The sequence below is a fragment of the Planococcus citri genome, chromosome 4 (assembly GCF_950023065.1).
Source record: "Planococcus citri chromosome 4, ihPlaCitr1.1, whole genome shotgun sequence".
Taxonomy (NCBI): domain Eukaryota; kingdom Metazoa; phylum Arthropoda; class Insecta; order Hemiptera; family Pseudococcidae; genus Planococcus; species Planococcus citri.
Window position 1 is genome coordinate 65,210,350 of NC_088680.1, and position 27,023 is coordinate 65,237,372.

The window sequence follows — 27,023 nt, forward strand, 5'->3', positions numbered from 1 at the left end:
GAGTAATGTTTCGCTACATTCCATAAAAATATGATGTTTTATGACATTGAATATTCTTAAATGCAATCTCCCCCTTTTTTTGAGATATTTTCTTGGTGTTAGTTTTAAAATTCATTTTAAAAATGAAGATTCGTAACACGTTTTAAATAATTAATTTGTGGGGTAGGTACTTTTTTTCAATGTTTCAAAATTTGTCAATGTCCTGGTTCCAAAAAGCGTCATTTTTCATTTTCGTATTTTTTTTCTGAATGGAAGAGGGGTTGTTATTGTAGGTAGGTTTTAGATGTACTGTACTCTTTGAAAATAATTTTTTCAGATTCGGTTCTGGAAAAAAATCATACCTAAGTACTTATCAGGAAACATGGACAATTTTTTTTTGGAAAAAGAAAACTATATCTTTTGCTTAAGTATTTCAACATCAAAAAAAAACTAGACAGATCACTCAGAAAAAAATTATTATCGAATTCAACACACAAAAATCAATTTGAAATCCCCGCACCAAGAATTCTGAGCTGGAATTTAAACAAATTAAATTCTAAATCACCAAGCAAGTGAAAATTTATTTTAAGAATCACCAAAAAATGTATTAAAAATTACTATACTTACTTACAAAAAAACATTTGACATTATCAAAACAACCCACCTCCTTCCCCACTCCACACCCAAAAAAAAGTTTCAAACTACTTAAATCATCAGTGAAAAATTTAATCTAAGTATGTAAATCACCTCAAATAATTCACTTGAAATCATTCCGATAAAATTCATAGTATGTCATCACACTGAAAAAAAAAACAATAAAAATTACTATTTCAGTATAGTAACCGGATCCAATCCAAAAATAATAGTGATTTTTACTCAGCCAAAAAATACATTTTACCTATAGAATTAGGTAAAATTTACTAATCTCATAGTAAAAATCGCAATATTTTTGAATGGGATCCGGTTACTGTATGAAATAGTAAAAATTATCCATAATCTTTTTTTCCGTGCACTTGAAAAAAAAAATCACTGGAATTCAACTCTAAAAAATCAAAAAAAAATCACAAAAAAATCATTCATCACTGGAAAAAAAAATTATTCTAAAAATCACCAAAACAGTTTATTAAAAATTACTTTTAAAAAAATCATGTGTAGGTATTTAATAATCAAAAAAAAAAGTTCTCTAAACTAAATCATCAGCGAACGATTTATTCTAAATCACCGCGAATAGGTAATTCATTTGAAATCATTCTAAAAAAATTCATAATATGTCATCATCATTTGAAAAAAAAATTATTAGAAATCATTACAATTCAACTCATGAAAAAAACAATGAAAAATTCACTTGAAATCATTCCAAAATAAATTCACGTGTCAATAGGTATACTCGGAAATAATTAATTTCTTTCATAGAAAATAATTTTTTTTTTACTTCTCTAAATACGAAATTTTGAGATCGTTTGCTCTCTTTTCATTCGGACCTTTTGGCTTTCCTTTTTCGGAACTGAAATTTCTAAAAAAAAAAAAATCATTTAAATTCTAAAATTTTTAGGCCAAAAAAAATCAACCTCATTCCATTAAAAAGCATCGATTCTTTCACTTATCAAAATAGAAATTTTCAAAAGCTTTTGTCCTCGCTACATTCGGGCTAATTTGGGGTTTTTTTACAAAATAAAAAAATTCTATGTTTGAGGCTTCTAAAAATTGAAAAAGGCAAAACTGTCTCCTCATCTTTCATTTCTCATTTTAAAAACTCACCTTTTTATTCGGCAAAATTGGTATTTTTTTCTCATATCAGGCGACAAATTTTTGGTTGGCCACCTTCCCCCCCCCCTCCCTCCCCTCTCCAACCTAAAGAGAGATGGTCTTTATCGTTTGAAAATAATTTTTCAGATTCTGTTCTAGATCAGGAAACATGGACAAATTTTCTGGAAAAATAAAACAATCTTTTATTTAAAGCTATCAAAAAAAAAATCATTCAAGAATGTTTTAATTACTAGAATTCGTAGAGAGAAGTTTGCAACATTTCTTAGGTCTTCAATTGGACATTCCTGAATAAAATTACAGAAGAAAAAAAAATAAAACAAAGAACGATGAAGGGGGAAAAGACAATTTTTGGTATGATCAGAAAAAAATTGTGTTTTTTTCAAATATGTTTCCCATTTTTTGTTCAGATTTCAAGGGGTAAAATTGTTCCTTTTGTACTCACCAGTCACCTTCTGAGAAAAACCAATAGTATTGCTGAAATTTACACTCACTGTCCCTAAAATACTTTATTTTTTGGATCGTTCTTGGGTTTAAAATTATAGAAACTCAAAGGATTATTTATACTCTATTCTGGCTGAAAAGTCTGGAAAAGTTTAATGAAATGCCTTTTTCTATAAAACAATCCCGAAATTTACATCAGGGAAAAATTTGGCATTTACGATTTATGCTGGCGAATAATTTTCATTTTTCAACACCTTAGGCCTACGTACTTTACAATTCTCTAAGTTAGCTTTCTGCTGCTTCTTCGAATTTTCGTGTTTTCGTTCAATTTTATCGATTTCTGGCGTATCCAGTCTACCTACTCGAACACTTTCTCATCCCAAGTATAGGTAGGTATATATTTTTGAGACTGAATTCATTCTGGAATCTCAACACGAGCACCAGTAGGTTATACCTACCTATATTTTATTGTAAGCTTCAGATTTCTACAAAAAGCAACCCTTTTCATTTCAACCCCAGCAAGCCCGAATATACCCATTCGATGATTGATATACTGTTACACACTTTATATTCGGTACTAAACTAACGTAACTGATGAAAAGTAGGTACACTCTGTGTACGTCTCCAAGTACCACATGCTTCACTCTTTGCCATAGCAAAACTGGGTGGGATTTACAAGTCGCGCTGGGCGTGGAAATTTACAGCGCGAACGCGATGACCATGCGAATTGTGTGAGCAGTCAACTCGACTGTCGACTAGTCGCTAACCAGAACCACCAAGAAAAAGAAATAGGTAGTTGTACTTGTAGTTGTATAACCGTCTTCTTGCCTCGCCCTATCTCACCCTCTGCTTCCTCAGCTTGGCCTTCTTATGATCACATTTACATTCGTATATATACGAGTACCTGTCCTGTACCCTGTGCTGTGTGCCCTGAGGGGGGTCAGAGAGTACATCATTTTGTATTTTTATTCTTCTTTTTTTTTTTTTTTTTGGTCGTTGTTGTTGTATTTTTTTATCCGAGTGTTGGTTCATCTGTACATGATTTTCGCTTTCGTTTCGATATACCTACGATGCGATAGGATAGGACAAGATATATCTGTTCTACGCTGATAGGGAGAAATGGTTGCCCAAACCTATGGATGGATCAATATTTAAACGTAAGCTGTATAAAAAAAGAGCCTATACAACCGTGTTACTCGTGTATTATCGCGTATCTACAAATATTAAGTATTTGATTTCGCCGCTGATGTAGACGAGCATATTATTATGCAGACTGGAAATTTATGTTAATTATAATGTCTTGATATACGTCTGTTCAATCCTAATCAATATTTTCTACAGGTTTGAACAAGTTTTGCAACATTTTAGAGCAGTTTTATATAATTTAATGGGGACTAAAAATTCACGTCGAGGAAAAAAACATTTGTTAAGTAGGTATATAAAATTCAATGTTTTGATTTTTCAATTTTTGTAGAATTTTTAAGTATTTGAAAATATTCCACAGGGATGCTAATTTTTTCTAAGACAAAGGTATACCTATAGGTAAACCTTGGGATTAAATTCTAAAATAAATTTTGATAAGTACCTTTCGTGCTAATCTGAAGCCTTTCAGAGAAATTAGCTTTTGAAAGCGAATTGGGAATTCCTCCAAAATCCTTCAAAGTCGACCCTCCCCCCCCCCCCCCTCTCATCGATTGTGATCACTCTCGAGCGAATCTGGAACCTCAAACAGAGTAAAATATTAGTACATTCAATATTGCAAAAGTTCCAGGAGGCTCAAAAGTTTTTTGATTTCAATGATTTTTCTATTTTTGGAGAAAATTAACATAATAAAGGACTAACTCTTATACCTACATTTTTAAAAATTTATCAAAAATAAAAATCATAAAAACAATGTTAACAGCTTGAAATTTGATCCAGAAGTGCAATTGACATTTTGTTTTGGAATTCAAAGAGCCAGTGTTTATAGTCAACGTTGAAAAATTTAAATGAGCATCGAAATAAACTTATTTTCGACCTACTAGATCGATTAATGGGGGTTTCAAGTGATTCTTTACTCTCGATCATCCAGCAAATTTTTAATTCTCCACTTTTCGAAAAATCCTACAAAAAAGCCCATACTTAATACGTAATTTTATAATTTTATTTAGCTTCTAAAAAAAACAAATTAAATCATTCGTATGGTTCTTACGTTTTATTTAAACATTGAAAATTCGTTCTTATAGAATGATATGCTTCGAATTATGCTTTTGCATTAGGATTATTTGTTTGTTGGGAAAAGGAGGGATCTGAATCTTGGATTGATTTGTTCTTCATGTGAAAAATTAATCTGACGTCGGAAAGCACAAACATTTTGAAATATCAAGTCGTCAATCAGAACAACAATTTTGAGCATTGCCATTCATTTCATTTTCCTTATTCATTCTACGAGTATTTTTCCTCTTACAATATTGGAATTTTAAATCAATGATTTCGGGGGAAAAAACTTCAAAAATTGATCGTTATAGTAACGAAAAAATGTGCAAAATCTGCTCAATGTCAGAAATGGTGTGAATTTTTAAACAATTTTCTCGTTTTTTTTTTTTTAAAGAAAACGAATTATTTTTTTTTATAGAGTCGTCTCAAAATTGAAAGATTTTTTTAAAGCACGAGTACATGAAGGAAGGAGGGGAGGAAATCTCATGCATATAGCAAATTTTTTAAAAAAATCCTTATTTTGAATTTCAAAAATCTAAAGTCAGATGAAAACGTGATTTTTTTGTAGGTGGGGGGGAGTGGGTGGGTGTGGATTATGGGTAAAGTTAAAGTAAGTATATAAAAAGCACTAATTTCACTTTTTAGATTTCTTTGTACAGCTTGAGAATTTGGCTCAAAAAACTAATCAAATTAGATTCCTAACCTTTCAAACTCACACTTTTCAATTTGAACGAAACCAAACTAGATCAAAAGTGCGCCTTTTAAAATCTCAATAACCAAAATTTCAGGTGCTCAAGATCATTTTTGGATTTTTGGCGAAATTTTGAAAATGTAAAAGACTTCAAAAAGCTGTTTCGAGGGCAATTTTTGAACTTTTTCATGAAATGGATTTTTTTTTCAACAAAATGAACGAATGAGAATAATTTTTTTAATTCAAATCTCAGTCATCGACAACTAGTAGTTTTTGGCTGGAGCCTCCAGTGATTTTTAAATTTTCTCTAGAAGTCTCAAATTACTCCAGAAGAGACAAAATTGAACTTTAGAAACTGTAACTTTGGTCGAAGCTTATTGCGAGTATTCCTTCGATCGTTTCAGGACGTCATTGTAATGTTTTTCAAGAGTGTGAATTCAAAAGTGAATTTTTGACCAATTTGTAGGACTGTAGGTAAATTCCAGCTCAATCAAAAAAAATTAAATTTTTGAAGAAGTAACATAATGAGCAGTTTTTTCAGAAAGATGTCAACTGGGGCGTCTAAACGATCACTTGGCTTGAAAACAATTCCAAATTTTCATATTTTTTTGTGTGTTTTCTGGAATTTACAAAAATTGTCAAAAATTCACTTTTGAACCCATACTCCTGAAATTTCTCAATAATCATCTAAAATAATTGAGAAAGTACTTAACTGCTCAATGAGCTCCGACTAAAAAAGTTTTGAACTCCAATAAGGTTTATTTTTGGTCCTTCCAGAGCGATTTGAAAATTCTGGAGAAAATTGAAGAATAAATTGAGGCTCCAGGACGACGCGACCGAAAGGGTATTATGAATTGTTAATGTGTGGGAATTAACTTAAAGGAAGTACATAATTATTCACATTTGTTCACTTTATGCATGAAAAAATTTATATTGCATGAATAAGTTTCAAGATAACACTCGATCTGTTTGGAATATTTGAAATTTTCAAAAATTCTCAATCTAAAAATGATCAAGAAATTATAAAAATTATGTCCTGAAAAAAATGAAGATTTGTAAATTTTTGAGATAAAAAACGTTGCAAAATGTCATTAAAAAATACCAAAAAGCACAAAATTTTGGTGTTGAAACTTCTTACGTTAAACACGATTTTTCTGTGTCTGAAAAATTGTGAATTTTCTGAAACTTTCGTCCTCGCTTTGCTCTGACAAAATCGAAAATGTAGTGTTCTCTTTCTGAATTTAATTTTCAGAGGCCAAAACGCTAAAAAAACCACTAAAAAATTGTGAATTTTGAATTTTTGGATTTTTTTTGTCAAGTAGATGTAAAAGCATCGTTTTTGAAGATTTAAAATTATTCCAACATTTTTGTTTCCAACTCCAACTCCTCCTTCCAAAATTTGTTGGAACCACCTCTGGCTAATATCATGAAAAATAATGAAGGAGGGGGAGGGGGAGGGGGGTTGTAGTAAAATACAATTGTGAAAATCTGGAGACAAAAGTCGAGGAAATTTCTTCTCACCATCTCACCTCTGAATTTGATCAGGAATATGCCAAGATTGGGAGGGAATACATATTAAAGATGGAAAAATGCATCATGAGATTTATTTTATTTCAGCAGAAAAATGAGATTGGTAATTTTTGTCCTTAATCTTAATTATCACCAGAAGTGGTATAGATTGAAAATTATAGGGGATGATTTGGATTTGAAATCAGCAGAATTGATATAAAAGATTCAGTGAATGCCTTTGGAAGAATGGAAGCCATTTTTGTTTGCCAAAATCAAATTCAAAATAGGTACTTAATGGTCTGGATTGCCTTTCTATAAATACGAGTATTTTAGCCTTCCTTCTTCATTGGGTTAAAGAGAAGTACATACGATTGCGTAGGTAACCTACCCAACACCTTTTTTTTTCACCCTTGAGTAAATAATACGCTCAAAGCAGGCACTTCTTGGTAATACTCATTACTTATAGACTATAAGTGAGTAAGTGCATAGTTTACTTGCACGTTCTCTTTCAAGTGTTAATTTACATCACAGTCCTCTACATATGGAAACGACGTGACGACACATAAATGTACGTGTGTCTGTGTCTACGAGTATCTAGTATAGGTATACAAAAATGTGTGAAATGGGCGGCGTGACACGTAAATAGAGGTGGGGGTAGGGGCAGCGGTGTATGAGGTCTTCGAAGTAGGTACGTACATACTCGTATATTCGAAAAGCTAAAATTATATTAAATGTGCATGTGTATGTGTATGTGTGGGACGTAGATAGGTACGATAGGTAGGTTGTTAGGTTATAGGTTATAGGTTTTACTTGTACTATACGCTTGCATCAGTGTGATGAGGCAGTTCACAGTTCACACCCTGCCGTTTACTATGCGCGTCTACCGACTAATAAGTTTATTTACTTAGTCGCACACATCAGAAGAGCCGCTCACACTGGGTGGGCTTCTACATTATATAGTAAGTCTCTCTAACCTGGTGTACCGCCGCTGCCATCGCCACCGCAGCAGCAGCAGCGGCAATATGGGCAATATCATTTTATTTTTGGTAAGCAATAGTTAGCGCCGCCAACGTAGCGTCGCGTCACGTCACGTCACATCATCGACGCCGGATTGCATGTTTATAACAAAACGAAACGTTTCGTATCAAAATTTGTTTACTCGTTAGATATTCACTTCAGACTTCAGTAGACCTATCTACATTTATAGTACAACTAATGTGTGAGTAGTCTGGTCTAATGCGAAAAATACTTACTATGGGTCTAACGAGACCAACTCTAGATGAAGGTGTAAGGTGTGAACTGAATGTCAAGTTGTGAGATTCCAATATAATTGTTCTGGCCACCAACAAAGAACACATGAAGATGTGGTTTAATAGTCAAAGTGAAGGAGGCATTTCGTCTTTGAGAACAGAACATGGGTACTTTGAAAAAAAAAAAAAAAAATGTTGACCAGGAGAATGAACGAAATGACTCGAGACAACAAAATTAGAAGACAATCTGCAAATAAATACCTCAACTCATCAGAATATTTGCAAAAATGTCAGAGGGTTTTTGGGTTTTCCTGCAGTTTTTGGAAATTTCATGAAGAGAGACTGATGATTCAGTTTTCCCAAAAACTCAGATTAATTGATTTTGAAACTCGTTCAGTTGATTTAGTTTTACTTTTCGAGTACAATTTTTCAAAATCTATTGCTGTCGGTTCAAATCCATCAACCCCCCTCCCTCCCTCCCTCTTCACAATCGAGTTTTTGACGAATTTTTGAAAATCCAAATTTCGTCAATTTCTGACGATTCAATCGTCTTATTTTAAACAGAGAATTTTAAAGATGAAGTTTATGTTATGGATAAACAATAAACATGGTGTTTGATGTTACAAGAGTAGGTACTCAAAATGGATTTTTTTTGTTCTGATTTCAGGAAGGACGTAAAATGGGTTACGGAAGTATGCAGGGTATTCCAATGGTAGCTTCCAGTCCTGTCAGACACGAAAGTCCAATCGGTATCAGTCCTATCGAAGTGCAATCGTACACAGCTCCTTGGAAAGCTTTATCAGATTTCGCCTTGCATCAAGATTTAGATAGATTAGATATGTCAACACCTCATTTTCAACAGATAGTAAATCAAGTAAGTACCTTTACTCATTATTCAAATACTACTATGGCTAAAAAAACCAATCATCACAATTTTCTTTTTTTAAAATAAAAATGTCTACAAAATTTTGAAAATGTAACCCCCCCCCTTCTCTTCTTGAGATTCGACTTGAAATTTAGAATGAAAATCGATGTTGCAAATGGGTCGAACGAACCCACCCAAAAACCCAAATTCCTACTTCCATACGAAAAATTTCAGAATTTAAATTATAAAACCCCATTTTCTCCTACCTGCAGATCAATTCAGAGTCCATATTGAAGGAAATTTAAAGTTGAAAACGAATTCAACGATTTCCAAAACATTTATTCCAACAGCCATGCACTTGGAAAGAGCCTCTAAAGAGAAGATAGTGAAATCTGTGCTAAAATTCAACCAAAAGGCAGAAGGTTGGTTTTGATGTGAAAGTGAAACTATCCGAAAAACATTTCAAGTTGACGCTCCACCCCCTCCCCTCCCCTCCCCTCCCCTCCCAACCATAATCCGAATAATGTGAGTTCAAAATTTGGTATGTTCATCCTCTGGAGGGAGCACGTAGTTTAAAAATTTTGGAATTTTCACAGAAAACAGTCACCAGGTTGTCAGGGCATTCTACTGATTTTTTGCAGCAGCACAATAAAGAAGGTATTTTAAAACATTTTAAAATTATTGTGGACCCCCCCCCTTCCGTCGAAAAACCATAATCTGCTCAATAAAAAATTGAAAATTTCAAGTCATTTATTGAAAAGTGAAAATAACATACTTTTTAAATAAATTTTATTAAAAATTAATTTTACAAATAGTTGAATTCAATCCCGCCTCCCACTCTGAACCAGTGTTCGAACAATTTTTTCTTTGCCCAGGTAAAGATAACCTGGACCCAAATACTTGATTTTTCTGAAACATGCTACCTTTTTCAAAATGTGACATTTGTGACCAAATTTTTAATTCAACTTTTGGAAATCAACAAACAAAGTTCTTTTGCAAAATAGTCCATGTTTAAAATTGAAAAAAATTAATCCATTTGTTCATAATATAAATTTTTAAAAATTTGAATATGTTGGCTTTGAAGGTGAATTTATGCCAACATTTTTGAAACAGGCCCAAAAACGTTCTTTTGAGAAATTGCCCATTTTTGAAGTTGAAAGAGCTAGGGGGGATAAATTGCGAAAATTTTGATCGAGGTGACTTGAAAAATTCATCTCTGAAAGTTCATTAAAAATTGTTAGTTTAATATTTCAAATCAAAATCATTTTTGATCCGAAGTTTTATCATTCTGAAGTATTTTTCTGTTGTTTTTTCTCTAGAATATTAAATTTTTGAAATTTACATACTTTTTGTTTTTTGGGTGGAGAGGGGGGAGAGAAAGGGGTCAAAAATTTCAAAAAATTTAGTATTGAATGGAGAGAGGGGGGCTCTTCGAAGATTTAAAAAAAACTTGGTTATATGTATGTCTAATTCTAAGCAATTTATACTCGTATAATATTATGAAAAAATATTTTCAAAATCTGAGTAAAGACTTACAAAATATTCTTCCAAGATATTCACTCTGATTTGAATGGAATCGATTTTGTGAAGCAACAATGGACGTGAAAAAATTTCAGATGTTCGAATAACTGATTTTTCAATTTTTGACGAATTTTTGAAGATTCAAAATTGGCTGTTTTTGAAGACATTTGGCTTGAAAAAAATTATTTATGGTGTAATAAAAATGATAAAAAATGAATCTTGAAAGTAACATGAACTCCCAAAACTGAATTTCGCCATTTTTGGCCTCTCTGGATAAGACTCCGGCACAATTTTTGATTTGTCAAGAATTTTCTAATTTCTCCCGATGAAAACACGGAAATTATAATTTGATCAGCATAAAACTGAGAAATACAAATATTTTTTTTTTCGAAGGAAGATTTTTGCAATTTTCAGGGATGGCTGTATCTTGTTTAGTACAAACTTTCATCCTGAATCCAAATTTGTCAACATCGGACCATTCTACAGTTTCCAGCGTGATTTTTGATTTCTTTGGAATTTTTAAAATGTTTCCAGAAGACGTGAAAGTGAGGTCAAAATTTGATTTCAATCTTCCCAGAAATTCAAAAATTGATGGTGAAATTGAAAATTGAATTGAAAGCTCCAGAATGACTAAAAATGGCGAAATTAAGTTTAAAGGAGTTGATACTGTATTTTGATGAGGAGTAGGTACTTTTCATCATTTTTACCACGAATGAGTAAATATATTTTTTTATGAAGCACAAATCAGAAAAAAATCGCCAAAAATCAAATAGTCAATTTGGGCAGCTGAAATTTTCATAATGAGAATTTCAAATCGTGCTATTTCAAAGAATCTTGATCCCATTCAAATCAGAGGCAAGCATTTTGAAAGGCTTTATATGCTGCGTTTTTGAAATATGAGTTTAAAAATTGCAATTTTATTTCAAAACGATGATTTTTTTAGTCAAAAATGTCATATTATTGAAATTAAGTACGTATACCTACTTCTGCGATGGAACTTATGAAAATTTGTCCCCTCTTTGATTTTGACCTTCCAAAACTGAATTTCACGATTTTCAGTCGATCTAGAGCTTTCAGCGAAATTTCGAGTTGTTTTCGAGTGAATTCGAAATTTTTCCTTAATCTGAAGCTTTTGATGATTCATTTTAATTCTTCAGCCACATTCAAAACCTCTTTCTTCATTAAAAAATAAAAATAAAATAAATCACAAAATATGCAGAAGAGTTTAACAGGTGTAGGTAATGAGAGAAATCGAAATTTTATGGTCAAAGGTTCTTAAAATTTAAGGTTTCTGGCAGAAAATTCGCTGGAATGGTGAGGCGAAGGTGAAAGCTCTTGGAAATTCACAATTTTTCATTTTTTCAGGACCTAATTTTTTATTTTCAAAAAAACCACATTTGGCAAAAATTAGAAATTATTATTTCCGATTTTTCGGCAAGGAAATCTCGTACATGCTTAATTCAGTAAAACGTGAGACTTTTTGGCAATTTTGACTGAAATGCATTGGAAAGACTTTTTTTTGTTGTTGGAAAATTTCTAGCAAATCAATATTATTTTTGATGGGAGAGGTCAATTTTTCTACTCTCCAACTTTGGTAGGAGAAAGGAAAAAGAAAATAATCTGGTCCGAGCGAAACGAAAACAAAAAATTTTAAAAATTTATAATTCGAGGAGTAAAAACTTATTGTCTTTGGTAATTCTTTGATTTTCCCTGCTCACATAATTTCTTTCCAACTTTCCCAAATTGCCCAAATTTTTCCAACTCGCTCAATTTTTCTCAAAAATTCAGAAGTTTTCGCCTAAATTTTTCTGTCTGGAGGGTGAGACCCCCCCCTACACATCCCCTTTCTGTCCACTAGTAACAATAATGCTCCAGATTGATTGAAAGTGGTTGGAATTTCGTCCTGGAAAAACGATTCGAACCATTGCTTTATTCTTCCAATAAAAATTCCATTTTTGATTTTAAAAATCCCAATTATCGAATTAAAAAAATTATTTCTATTCGAGTTGAGGAATTCATTTGCTGGTAAAATGTCATCAAAATCTTCATTTCGAGGGGCATTCAAACACGGTATTGAAACTGACAACAGGCTCAGCACAGTACAAGTAGTAACATTGCACCATATTGGGAAATAGGTAACTGAAAACTGAAAAGCTGGCTTGTCGCTGTTGTCAGTCGTCGTCGTCGTTGTCGTCGTCGATCCGCTCTCGTGCGAGCTTCGCCAATGAAAATATGGGCCAGGCTTTGTACAGTTACCATAGCAACTATATAAGCGAATTTTGCATATACCTAATAATACGAACCAAGTCGTCGCTTTTTACACCTATATATATACGACTAGATAATCATCCCTATCGCTGATAATACGCTACAGCCACGCGACGCTTTTAACGTAAAATTCCCCAAAATACGAGATTCTACCCTTATATACTATAAGCATACTATAGGCTGTATAAGCAATCATATACATACATTATATTTACATTACCCTACGTTCACAGCCACAGCCTAATAATAAGCTATATAACCCATCATCAAAACCAGTCTTTATCTTTATTGCATAGGGTACCTGATAAATATACGAAGTGATACAATTTTTAGAATTTTTCTAAACGAATTTTTGGTTATTTTGATTTCTGTTTCGATAGATGCACGGTTACGATTTACCAAGACCTTTGGGTATGGGCCCTCACGATGTTGTACATCCCACAGGACCAACTGCGCCAGGAGCTGATATGATACATCCTGACTCGACAGATTCACTGGTCACGTATATGGAAAGCGATGAAAGCTTGCAGCATGATCCTGGTAGTCCATAACACTCAGCATCGATATTTTCATCGACATCGATACCGTCCCAGCATTACGAGTAATTACAGTATATAAATCTTTACGTGTGTAATTTGTATTAAGATGCTACGCCTGTGTTATGTGTATTACGTAAAAACGTGTAGGCCTGAGGGTTATCTGCATATAATACCGATGATATTTGCGTTAAAACCCCACTTTGCCGAACGAACTGCCTGCCTGCCTACCTACTTATAAGCTCGTCGTAATGTAAACATCGGAGCATTCAGCGTTGAAAACAGGAAAAATAGGAGGAAAAGTAAAAATAAAGAAAGAAAATTACGTGCTGTAAGTTTCGAGAGAGTTTCTATAAAAAGTGAAAGAGGCAAGTGGAAAAATGAAATACTTAAATTTTTGCTTAATTCGTCTGTATTTGGAGTATTTGGCTTTTTACACGAGCAGAATTGTTTGGAGCTTTCGAGGGAATAGTTTTGGTTCGGTTGACTTTGAACAAAAATACAGAAATGTGCCAATTTTTCAGAGGGGTGTGAAGGGAGTGAAAATTTGAGGAAAAAATCAAAACTGAAATCTATTGAGGAAAAAAGTCAAAAATTGCAAAATTGCATCAAATTCATTCCTACAAAAAGATATTTTTTACAACGAAAACGATCTGAAAATTTAGTGCCAAGAAATCGTTTTTTTTTTTCAAGTCGTTCTCCAATAAATGAAGAATTAGAAGACTCGAGCACTAAAAAATGACAACAGATTCGGACTCAGCGATCTCGAATTAGGCAGAACGTATTTTTAAAAATTGAAAAAGTACAAAGGTTCACGCAACAGAACCTGCAAATCATCAGCATACGAGTATTTTGATTCGTGTTAATAAAATTGCCTAACCGGTTCGCCGTAAAAACGCAGGCATTTTTTTCGAAAAAACGTAATTCGTCGCAAATCGAGTTGAAATTTCGGTTGGGGGGGGGGGTTGGCATGGCGAATCCATTTCTGAGGACAGATTTTCTCCTTAGTGAGCCATTCTCTCAAAATTTGCCAATTATGGCTCAATTTTTTTTTTCAAAAAAAAGTATCCTTTGCTGATTGAGTCTAAATGTCAGTGGAGGGGGGCTTTGGCACGTAGAATTCAGTTCTGCAGATTGATTTTCACCACAGTGAGCTGTTTTCTCAAAATTAGCTCGATTTGGGCTCAAAATTTAACCATTAAAAAAATAAAAGTACAATTTATTAGAAATTGAGTTGAAATTTTAGTTAGGGGGAAGGGGGAGGGGGTTAGACACGGCAAATTTATTCCTGTAAACAAATTTTTGCCACAGGGAGTAGTTTTCTCAAAATTGGCTCAATTTAAGCTCAAAATTGAGCTAATTTTTTGTGGCGAAAATTCGAGGTAATTTTATTACGTTTTCTGACTAATTTTAGGTCGCTAAATACGAAAATGGGCTTGAAAAACTCGAAAAGTCTTGAAATCTTGAGATTTGAAAATTCTAAAATTTTTGAACCAAAAAATAGATAATTTTAAAATTACAAAAAATTTTTAAAAAACTTCAAATCTTGTGGCTATAAAGAAACTGAAATAAAAACTTTGAAATGAAACATGTTGACCTTTTTACTCGTAGATGTGAAAAAAAAAATGTCGAAAAATCTTGAAATCTCAAGATTAAAATATTCTAAAATCTTGAGAAAGAAAATTTTCAAAATTTAAAATTTGAAACAACAAATCTCAATATTTTTTTTCGCAAATAAACCTTTTGTGTCACTACCAATTGAATTTTTTTAAACTTTTGACTCGCGACAGATTTATTTATCTACAAATATCGTGAGTCAAAAGTAGGAAAAAATTCGACAGAAAAAACAAATATCAATATCTTGATTTCTTGAGACAAATAATTTCAAAGTCAAAAGTTTTTGAATCTTACGATAGAAAAATCTCAAGATTTCAAGATCAAAAACACCTCGAAATTTCAAGACAAACTCACATAGGTAATATTAAAATCAAAATATTTTAAAATCTGAAAGTAAAAAAAAAATCTCAAAATATTTGAACCAAAAAACCGCGAAATCTTGAGCTCAAAAAATTTAATTCGAAATATTTTAAGATTTGAAAATATGAACTTTTTGATGTAAAAAGAATAATTATTGCAAAATCTTGAAATCTTAGGTGAAAAAACTCCTTTGAGTATAAATTATTTATACTCAAAAGAAAAACTCCAGAATCTTTAGAGAGGAAAATCTTGAAATTTCAAGGTCAAAATGATCTCGATGTCTCAAAAATACAACCATCTCAAAATGAAAACGCAGTTTCAAAATCCAAACCCAAAAACTCAATACCATAAAGTAAAAAAAAATTCTTGAGATCGTAAGATTGAAAAAATTTTGAAATTTCAAGACCAAAAAAAAACATCAGATTTTCAAAGTAAAAAAATCTTAATTTAAAATCTTAAGATGCAAAAAAAACTATAAAATCTCGAAATCAGAAAATGAGATATAAAAATCTTGACGTTTTCATTAACAAAAAAAATCATCGAGTAAGATTTTGAAATTTCTGAATTCTTTGGCTGAAAAATCCTAACGTTTTAAGGTGAAAAAAACTCAATATTTCGAGCTAGACAAATTTAAAATGAAAAATAATCCTAATCTTGAGACAAAAAACATTTTAAATCTCGAGATAGCAAAATCTTGAAATCTTGATATCAAAAAACCTTGAAATTTCAAGAAATAAAAACTCAAAATTTTGAAACAGAAGAAATCTCAGGATGAAAAATCTCGATAACTTGAGATACAAAAATTTTGAAGTCACCAGACCAAAAATTTCAAATTCAAAAAATTTCCAAATCTTGGAACAAAAAAACTCAAAATCTCGACATCAAAAAAAAACTTGAAATTTGAAGAGGTAAAATTCAAAATCTAGAAAGAGAAAAATCTTAAAAATCTTAGGATGAAAAAAAATCTCGAGATTTTATGATACAAAAATCCTAAAACCACAAGACTTCAATCTCAAGTTCAAAAAATTTTGAAATTTTGAAACAGAAAGATCTTGAAATTTCGAGAAAAAATATGGAGATCTTGAAATTGAAATCTCATCGGAAGATTTCTTAAAATACCTAGCTAAATTTATTTTCAAATTTTGAGGAAAAAGATTGATTTTTGAGACTAAAAAAAAATCTCAAATTTTGGCTTTAAAAAAAATTGAAACAAAAAAAAATGAGAAAAAATTTCCCCACTTTGAGATGAAAAACAATCGCAAAATCTTGATACCAATCAAAAAATGTTGAATTCTTTAAACAGAAAAATCTCAAAATCTCGAGACCAAAACATTTCTTAAAATCTTGAGATAGAAAAAATACTCGAATTCTCCGAATTGAAAATACGTCGAGATTTAAAATAACCACTGAATTTGAAGACCGAAACATTTCAAATTCAAAAGATCAAAAAAATCTGAAAATCGAAAAAAAAATTATATTTTGGGGTTGAAAAAGTAGAAAACAAAACCTTAAAATCTTTTTATCTAAAAAAATTATGAAATTTTGAGATTGATAGAGTTTTGATAAAAGATCTTGAAATGCTCATTTTTGACATTTTTCTAATGCTTTGGGCACAATTACTTCCCAAAATTTCAACTTTTTTTATAGAAATTTTTTTTTCAAAATTTGAAAACGTTAAGATTTTTTTCATCTCAAGAGAGTATTCTAAAATCAAATTTTTCTGATGTCGAGATTTTAAAGTTTTTTTTTAATATTGAGTTTTTTTCGCAAAATTTGAAAGTTTTTTTATTCTGTTGTTTTTTTGTATCTTGAAATCTCAAGATTTTTTTTCTTAATATTTGAAAATTTTTTGCTTCTGGTGTTTTTTTTTTGTATCTTAAGATCTCAAGATTTTTTCTCAATATTATTTAGAAATTTTTTGATTCTATTCGAACTCCAAAGCCATAAAAAAATAACTTGAAGTTGATAAACTTTAATATTCAAGTTGGATAATTTTTAAATTGATGATTTTTTGGAGAAAATGAAGTATTTTAGTACGATGAGATGAGTTTTAGGTGAGAAAATGGGACAAAGTTGAGCTTTTGAGTTGATAATTTAAATAAAAATAAAAAAATAACGACGATTCACAAATACTAAGTATAGGCAGTTGGCAAGTCGGGCAGTTGTGCAATTGAGTGTAGGTAAATGACTCGAGATTTTCTATATCTCTGTACCAATAAAACAAATAGGTAACATACACGTAGGTAAGGGCGATATGTATTGGAAATTCGAATATCGTTATTTGGGTACGAGTATATAGTGATGTATGTATTTTGTGTATACCTTCGATATATTGACGTATTACGTACCTATATATGGGCCTATCGCATTAATTAATGTTAATTTTGAAAGCGAATGATTGATTTTAGTAATTTATAACTTACTGTAGTGTACCGTACATTTATGTAATTTAAGTGGTAGGCCTTTATAGGTGGGGTATTACATAATACAATACATACTATACCTATGCAGATTATATGCATCACACGTACGCAAATACAAATACATACCTCTACCTACATACATAATACGTACATATATACTACTTACTATCTGCATAATATTATAGTTATTTTACTTAATTAAGTACATATTGGTATACCTACCTGCTGTGTGTATTTATTTATTTATCTTATCTATTTATTCGCATTCGTATGTACGTATTTAATGACTATTTTATCTTTTTGTTTTTACATTATCATTATATTGTTATTATCATTACGGTTATTATTATTATTGTATTCTTTACTATGTATTACTATTATTATTATTGCTACATTTTACTACCTATCGATTACTATTGCGAGTTTTTATTTTTTTTGTGTTTGTTCGAAGAAGTAAAAAAAAAAAGAAAAAAATTGTACAGGTAGATGAACGCGATAATGCGTTACACGTTACGTCAATAACATGTTACTAAGTACATACAATTATTTGTACGTGAATTTGTATTAAATTATAAGGAAAAATGATGTACCTACGTTGATTTTTGTTGTAAAATTAAATGAAATGTAAATACGTATAAAAATGTGTTTTTTCGATTTAAATTATTTGTGTTATAAAATTTCAGAATCAGTTCATTTCAACTGAATTTTTTAATTGTGAGATTTCTTGGGATTTTTTATAATTTTTGGTAGTCCGGCATATGACAATAGGAGTAATTGCACCCCCCCCCCGTCGATCCTGCGGGACAACTTTTTTCCTGAAGGGGACATTCTAAGGAACATTTTAAAGCAAAGTTGCTAAAAAAAAAGTAGGCCTTACTTACAAAATGGCGTTCATTTTGATTGACAGGTCAGCCGAAATCGCTGATTTTGCGTTTTAATATAGGACTTGCACGAACTTTTTCAAACTTTACAAAGGTAGATCGAAAGATCATGCAAAAATTTATCACGTGTCAAAATTTCAAGTGCTAAAGTGCGTTTTTCGATTTTTGGTGAATTTTTGAAAATCGAATTTAGGCCAAAAATGAGGGAAAAAATCAAAATTTCACCAAATTGACCAAGAGAGCTGAAGTTTGGGATATACCCTATTTTCGACATGCCAAATCGATTGGAAACGGTTTCAACCCGTTTTGAGCAGTTCTGGAGCCTCCAGCAGATTTTTGAAACTCGAAATTCCCATAAAATTCCATTAAATTGGAGTTGTAAAGCTGAAATTTATTCTAAAAACTAATTTAAATACGCTACGAAGTACTGCAGGTGAATTTCAAGTCGTTTTGGAGCCTCCAGCAACTTTTTGAAAATTCCTGAAACCTCCAGCAGATTTTTGAAACTTTAAATTTTCACAAAATTTCATCAAATATGCAGATGGAAAGCTGAAATTTACTCTATACTCTATTTTTAACAGCCTCTGAAGACGACTTCAGGTGGATTTCAAGTCATTTTAGACCCTCTAACAACTTTTTTGAAAATTACTGGAGCCTCCAGCAGATTTTTGAAACTTTAAATTTTCATAAAATTTCATCAAATGGAGATGGAAAGCTGAAATTTACTCTACAACCCAATTTTAACACCCTCTGAAGACGACTTCAGGTGGGTTCAAGTCATTTTAGGGCCTCCAACGACTTTTTTGAAAATTACTGGAGCCTCTAGTAGATTTTTTAAACTTGAAAATTCCCCAACATTAATTTATCAAATGGAGTTAGCAAGCTGAAATTTACTTCGCAGACTACATGGCGGTTTCAATAGTTTTGAAGCTTCCAGCTATTTTTGGGAAATTTCAATCGTCATACAACCTTTCAAAAAGTTGCTGGAGGCTCCAAAACGACTAGAAATTCACCAGCAGTCAACTTCGTAGCGTAATGAAATTACATTGCAGAATTAATTTCGACTCTCCATCTTGGTTTGATAAAATTTTGGGGAAATTTCAAATTTCAAAACCCCACAGGAGGCTCCAGTAATTTTCAAAAAGGTGTTGGAGGGTCTAAAATGACTTGAAATCCACCTGAAGTCGTCTTCAGAGGCTGTTAAAAATGGAGTATAGGGTAAATTTCAGCTTTCCATCTCCATTTTTGATGAAATTTTGTGAAAATTTAAAGTTTCAAAAATCTGCTGGAGGTTTCAGGAATTTTCAAAAAGTCGCTGGAGGCTCCAAAACGACTTGAAATTCACCAGCAGTCAACTTCGTAGCGTAATGAAATTAGTTTGCAGAATTAATTTCGACTCTCCGTCTTGGTTTGATAAAATTTTGGGGAAATTTCAAATTTCAAAACTCTACTGGAGGCTCCAGTAATTTTCAAAAAAGTTGTTGGAGGCTCTAAAATGACTTGAAATCCACCTGAAGTCGACGAAGTCGTCTTCAGAGGCTGTTAAAAATGGAGTATAGAGTAAATTTCAGCTTTCCATCTGCATTTAATGAAATTTTGTGAAAATTTAAAGTTTCAAAAATCTGCTGGAGGTTTCAGGAATTTTCAAAAAGTTGCTGGAGGCTCCAAAACGACTTGAAATTCACCTGCAGTACTTCGTAGCGTATTGAAATTAGTTTTTAGAATAAATTTCAGCTTTACAACTCCAATTTAATGGAATTTTGTGGGAATTTCGAGTTTCAAAAATCTGCTGGAGGCTCCAGAACTGCTCAAAACGGGTTGAAACCGTTTCCAATCGATTTGGCATGTCGAAAATAGGGTATATCCCAAACTTCAGCTCTCTTGGTCAATTTGGTGAAATTTTGATTTTTTCCCTCATTTTTGGCCTAAATTCGATTTTCAAAAATTCACCAAAAATCGAAAAACGCACTTTAGCACTTGAAATTTTGACAGGTGATGAATTTTTGCATGATCTTTCGATCTACCTTTGTAAAGTTTGAAAAAGTTCGTGCAAGTCCTATATTAAAACGCAAAATCTGCGATTTCGGCTGACCTGTCAATCAAAATGGACGCCATTTTGTAAGTAAGGCCAACTTTTTTTTAGCAACTTTGCTTTAAAATGTTCTTCAGGATGTCCCCTTTAAGAAAAAAAGTGTCCCGGAGGATCGGGGGGTGTGCAATTACTCCTATTGTCATATGCCGGACTATGATGTCGAGGTTCGTTTAGTTCCAATTTATCTCGCGATATTTTGACTTTTATTTCAATTTTGGGATCGAGAATAATTTTTGTTAATCTTGAGATAGTTTTTTTTTATCTCAAGATTTCGAGATTTTTTTGTCTGAAGCTTTTTCATATCAAAATATGGTGGTTTTTTCAAAATTATTTTCATCTCAAGATTTTTTTTTTATTTTAAAATTTGTCATTTATCTTCTTGCAAAACATTTTTATTTCTTTGATTTCAAAATTTTTTATCTTTGATTGGTATTTCAAGTTTTTGTTTTTAATTTTATGGTTCACTCTTCAGATGTTCAGGATTATATACTCCTACTGGGTCTACTAGTCCTCTTGTACAATAAATAAAGGTACTAGGCACTAAATGCACCGGTACCCAAACTTCAGCTATAGCGATAATAGTACATCGAAAAAGAAAAAGAAAACAACCAACGAAGAAGAAGGAAAGTGGCGATGAAGAGGAAACAGCAGCAGCAGTAAAAAGAGGCAAAGAGAGAAGGGGGAAAAAAAGAGGTAAAACTGTCGAAAAAAAACACCAACCTCAGGAAGTTGAACGACTTTTTAAAAAGTACGCTTACTTATAAGGGAGCGAGCTTTCGAATGGGGTAACGGTAATGGTAATGGTAATGATAACGGTAACAGCGAGAGGGTTGAACCGAACCGAACTGAACGTTGGACTATACGTATACGAGTAGTGAAAAGCTGAGCTGCGACGGGGGTGAGTTTTCGTCTATATCCTTTATAGTTGTTCGTTCTGCTTCTGCTATAATCAACGCTAAAAGCTGTGGCGCCCTAACCACGCGGTTCTATTGTGGAAAATCCATTAGCGTATGACAGGGTGTTTCGTAATTTAATAATACCTGCCTGCGCGACTCGACTTGGCTCGCTTCTTTCGGCAAAATACGAGTACGCGAGGGAGTCTCCTCCGTGTTCGGGGTTGTGTAGCCTAAATATATACTAGATATATAAAACGCATTCTGTAGATGTATGTGTGTGTGTATGATGAGAATTTCTATACGGGGGTGAGAAGTGCAGTGTGGGTTTGGTTTCATGTCTCGGAGTCTGATGTAGGTTTATTCGAGTAGGTATATCGTGCTTTATCAGAAATGCATTCGTTGGGTGGAAATAGCTGCGAACGTAGGATCATTCTATAGGTATGCTTAATTACCTACTAAATTACATAGGTAGGTATCTAAAGGCAGGCTTAGGGTGGCCCTTAACTAGGTAGGTACTCGTACATGGCAAAAAAAATGCATTTTCTCAACTCTCAACCCACAAAGTGGTAACCTCTGGTGAGAAAATAATTTCCCAATTTTTATTTTTTCCATTTTTAAAAAACTCTCTCAATTTTCAAAAATTAAAAAAAATCCATCTTCACAAAAAAAAATGTTTAATTAAAAAATTTCAAGTTCTAACATCTCTAAAACGTCTCTTTGGAGTAAATTGAACTCTCACGACGATATATTAGCCCTTCGCTAGAAAAGCATGTTGGCCCCCTAGAATAGCTGAAATTCGAACTTTACATTAAGACGTCTAATATTGCTCATTTCGTGTATTTGGGTACCTATAACTGCTTGAATTAAAATGCATAGGTAATTATCGTTCACTTCCGATAAATTATATAGTTGAGCCATATGTGACCCTCCTCACCCTGCAATGTCCTTATTACGAGATGTTGATCCTGAAGTTAATTTGATAATTGTATGTAAATTTCGTGTAAATAATAAAATATGTACCTACCATTTCTTATTGAAAAAAAGTGGTAAAAATTTGATGAACCGGATTTAAAAATTCATGTTAAGGTGAATCTAAGTACATATTTTTTATTGATAAGGAAGGGAAAGGGAAATTGATGAAGCAAATTTAGGTGAAGGGGATAAAAAGGGTTTGTTTACAAATAAATAATTATGTGAATTACGATGAAGTGTGATGAAGATGAGATAAGAGAGGGGGGGGGTGACACTATTAATATTTTTTTTTTCTCGAATAATCTTGTTTCTGAAAATTGATTTTTTATCGTAAATGTACATACAAATAGAGTACCTAACTATTTCATATTATTTTCTTCGTCCACATTTCGAAATTATGTCATCAATTTTTACCTAATGAAATTTTTACTCTTCGATAAACGATGTTTTAATGTTTTTACAATGATAACGGGGGGAGGTATCTGGTGGGAGGGAGGCAAGGAAGGTCAGCCTGTCCCTCGTTGCTGCAGAAAATATGACTAATAAGTTGGGAAAAATATACCTATGCCTGAAGTTGGAAAAATTGTGATTTTATTTTTTGTTGAATTACAGAACTGGTTGGCAAACTTAGAATAAAATTGAAAATTTTCAATCTAAATTGGAAAATTTTGGGTTGGACCATAAAATCTGCAAAATCGACATAGGTAAACATTGCTGAAAAATTGATGAAATTCCAGCAAAATGGAGCAGAAATTACAAAATTAGTACCTACAACTCCTACAACAAATCATTGAAACTTGATAAAATAAAGTAAAACAGTTTAAAAGGTCTAAAATTGGTAAATTATCGAAGAATTTGAGCAAAAAAAAAAACAAAATAGCCTTAAGAGATTATTTTTTTTACTAGTTAACGTTGTTCTTCAGAAACTTTCTCAAACAAACATGCATATTCAAAAAACCACCTTAAGGGCTATGATTTTCCATTTAGCTACATTGTTTTCCAATACAACTACCCCAAATAGAATGTATGTTTTGAAAACAACCTTAAGAGTATAGATTTGCCATTCAGCTAACGTTGTTTCCAGAAAACGGTTCCTAATAAAATGTAGCTTAAGTATATTCTGAAAACCACGTTAATAGTAGCAAATCTCTCTCTAGTTAATGTTGTTTTCCAAAACAACTACTCAAAATAGAATCTATATCCTGAAAACCACGTTAAAGGTGACGATTTAACATCTAGCTAACATTGTTTTCCAAAACAGCTATTTCAAATAGAATGGTTATTTTATTTTGAAAACAACCTTAAGAGTAACAATTTTTCATTTAGCTAACGTTATTTCCAGAAAACTGTTCCTAATACAATGTATAATATGAAAACCACATTAAGAATAACAATTCTCTATCTAGCTTACGTTGTTTTCCAAAACAACTACATATTTCAAATAGAATGGTTATTTTGAGAACCACCTTAAGAGTAACAATTTTCCATTTAGATAACGTTGTTTCCAGAAAACTGTTTCTAATTCAATGTATATTCTGAAAACCACGTTAAGAGTACCAATTCTGTATGTGGCTAACGTTGTTTTCCAAAACAACTACTCAAAATGGAATATATACTCTGAAAATCACGTTAAAGGTGACAATTTAACATCTAGCTAACGTTGTATTCAAAACAACTACCCCAATAATAGTATGTATATTTTAAAAACCACCTTAAGAGTAACGATTTCTCATTAAGCTAACGTTGTTTCCAGAAAACTGTTCCTTATACAATGTATAAAATGAAAACCACGTTAAGAGTAACAATTCTGTATGTGGCTAACGTTGTTTTCCAAAACAACTACTCAAAATGGAATATATACTCTGAAAATCACGTTAAAGGTGACGATTTAACATCTAGCTAACGTTGTTTTCAAAACAACTACTTACCCCAATAATAGTATGTATATTTTAAAAACCACCTTAAGAGTAACGATTTCCCATTTAGCTAACGTTGTTTACAGAAACTGAAAACCACGTTAAAAATAACAATTCTCTATCTAGGTAACGTTGTTTTCAAAACAACTATTTCGAATAGAACGGCTATTTTGAAAACCATCTTAAGTGTAACGATTTCCCATTAAGCTAACGTTGTTTCCAGAAAACTGTTCCTAATACAATGTATATATATTCTGAAAACCACGTTAGAATAACAATTCTCCATCAAGCTAACGTTGTTTTCCAAAACGACTACTTCAAATAAAATGGCTATTTTGAAAACCACCTTAAGAGTAACGATTTTCCATTTGGCTAACGTTGTTTCCAGAAAACTGTTCCTAATACAATGTTTATTCTGAAAACCACGTTAGAATAACAATTCTCCATCAAGCTAACGTTGTTTTCCAAAACGACTACTTCAAATAAAATGGCTATTTTGAAAACCACCTTAAGAGTAACGATTTTCCATTTGGCTAACGTTGTTTCCAGAAAACTGTTCCTAATATAATGTATATTCTGAAAACCACGTTAAGGGTGACAATTCTCAATCTAGATAACGTTGTTTTCCAATACAACTACTCGAAATAGAACATTTATTCTGAAAATCACGTTAAAGGAGATGATTCAACATCTACCTAACGTGGTTTTCCAATAAACTAGCCCAAATAGAAGTTACTTATATTCCGAAAACTAAGATGAAAATATTGATTTTACACCTAGTTGACGTTGCTTTCCAAAAAAGTACCTCAAATAAAAAATGTACCCATATTTTAAAAACCACCTTAGAAGCAAGGATTTCTCATCTAGATACCGTTGTTTTTCATTGGCAAAGAGATAACTTTTTTTTGGAACTTTAATTACTCATTTTTGAAAGCTTTTCCCCTTGCTTCGATCAAGTCTAAGTAGTTGTGTAATTCTGAATTTTTGCATCAAGAACATATCAGCTGTTTCAACTTTTTAAAATGTCAAATGCAGAAAAATTTACCTATTTTATGAAAAAAGTAATATGTGATTCATTTCTTAATAAATACATAAATAATTTTCGAATACTTCAGCCCTTGCTTTGTTCGAGTGCTTTTTTTCATTTTTTTTTTCAAAATTGAACTTTCTAATAATATTTATAAAAAATATTTTAATCAATAAACTCCTCTTACAATAAAAAACATTTTTTTTCTCGAAACACAAATTTTTGGAAGCTTTTGTCCCTGAAATTTCTGGAAAAAAGTTATTCAAGTTCTAAAATTACAACCCCCCCCCCTCCCCCCAAAAAAACCCTTCCAGCTTAAGAACATTATCTTAATCATTTTTTTTTTCACTACTCAAAATACGAATTTTTGAAAGTTTTTAGCCATCGCATCGATCGAGCCTGTTCATTGTTTCTTTTTAAAAATTGAAATTTCTTTTAAAAAAATCATTAAAACGACTTCTGAAAATTTCGAAAAAGAAAAATGAGAATTTTTAAAAGTGAAAAAAGTGAGGGTTTTTATACCTACAAAACTTTTAAAATTCACCGTTTTAATCCACAAAATTGATAGTTTCTCCTCCCCCCTCCCCAAAATCAACTCAAGAACTTTTTTTAGTTAATTAGGGGCCAATGGGAAAATTCTTGATACTATTGGAAATTTCCGGTCCTCGCTGCCCCTTCCTCCTCCAATAAGGAAGCATTCGCTAAGACTCTAATACGTAAGTAAAATCCGAAATCCGTTCCCAGAAGAAGTTACTGGATTTTAAGGTGAGTTCTGAGTCATTTTATTGCGAGTTCTACTTAGGTCATTTCTGGATGTACCGTGAGAGTCACCTCTGAATTATCTCAGAGTCATCTCCGGATGAGTCTAAGATCATGGAACTGATTGTGAAAATTTTGAAATTTCAAGATTTTAATTTTCTAATTAATCTGGTGAACAGAATTATACAAGATGATATTTTAAAAATGTTTCTTATTCTCATGATGAGCCCCGGTTCATCTCCGAATGAGCATAGAGTGACCTCTGCAGTCTGCAGCCTTGGGGCATATCTGGGTGAATTTATGGTCGCCTCCGGATGAGCATAGAATCATCTCCGAAATTTATAATCAGTAGGTAAATATTTTTGATATTGAAAATTTCCGATTTCAAAATGAAAATACTATATTTCAATATAGAGAAAAAAATTCATGAAAAGTTTTGTAGGTAATTATTTCACTTTGATGTTCGACTCAAAAAATCATCCAAGAAAATAGACTGAAAATTAATACCTCCCCAACAAGGTTTAAAAAATGAGAAATTATAGATCCGTCAAAATTGAATAAGTAATCAGGTATTACGAAGTTTTGTAAAATGCTAACGATTCAATTAAAATTGAAAAATACTCAATACTTCAATCAAAATAACTGAAACTCACTTCAGAAAATAACCTACGAGTATACAACTCTGAATCAAACTTCAGATAAATTCGATTTCCTGAAATTAAACTCATAAAAATTCTACGTTTCCATTTTTTCAAATCGAGCAGACGGAATTGAGAGAAAAATTTCACATTTCTTACTTAATACAATCAATCAGGTACATACTACGAAGTTTTGCGAACGACTCGATTAAAATTAAAAAATTACTCAATAAATGAAAATGACAGAAACTCATTTAAAAAAAAAACCAATACAATCAGCTCAAAACACTAGATAATTCAATTTCCTGAAATTAAACTCATAAAAATTCTACGTTTCCATTTTTGCAAATCGAGCATACAAAATTGAAATGAAAATTTTCATATTCCCTGCTTAAAATAATCGTCATAATACAACAACG

General features: G+C 31.9%; 1 protein-coding gene across 1 annotated transcript in view; it reads left to right on the forward strand.

The window, feature by feature from the left end:
* tup (LIM1_Isl and LIM2_Isl domain-containing protein tup) overlaps window positions 1-18,064 on the forward strand; it is a 94,940-nt gene extending 76,876 nt beyond the window's left edge. The window contains exons 5-6 of the mRNA XM_065364984.1: window positions 8,501-8,707; window positions 12,868-18,064. Of these exons, the coding sequence (XP_065221056.1) occupies window positions 8,501-8,707; window positions 12,868-13,038 (378 nt within the window). The 3' untranslated portion in view covers window positions 13,039-18,064. The remainder of the gene's footprint in view (window positions 1-8,500; window positions 8,708-12,867) is intronic.
* The last annotated feature ends 8,959 nt before the right edge of the window (window positions 18,065-27,023 follow it).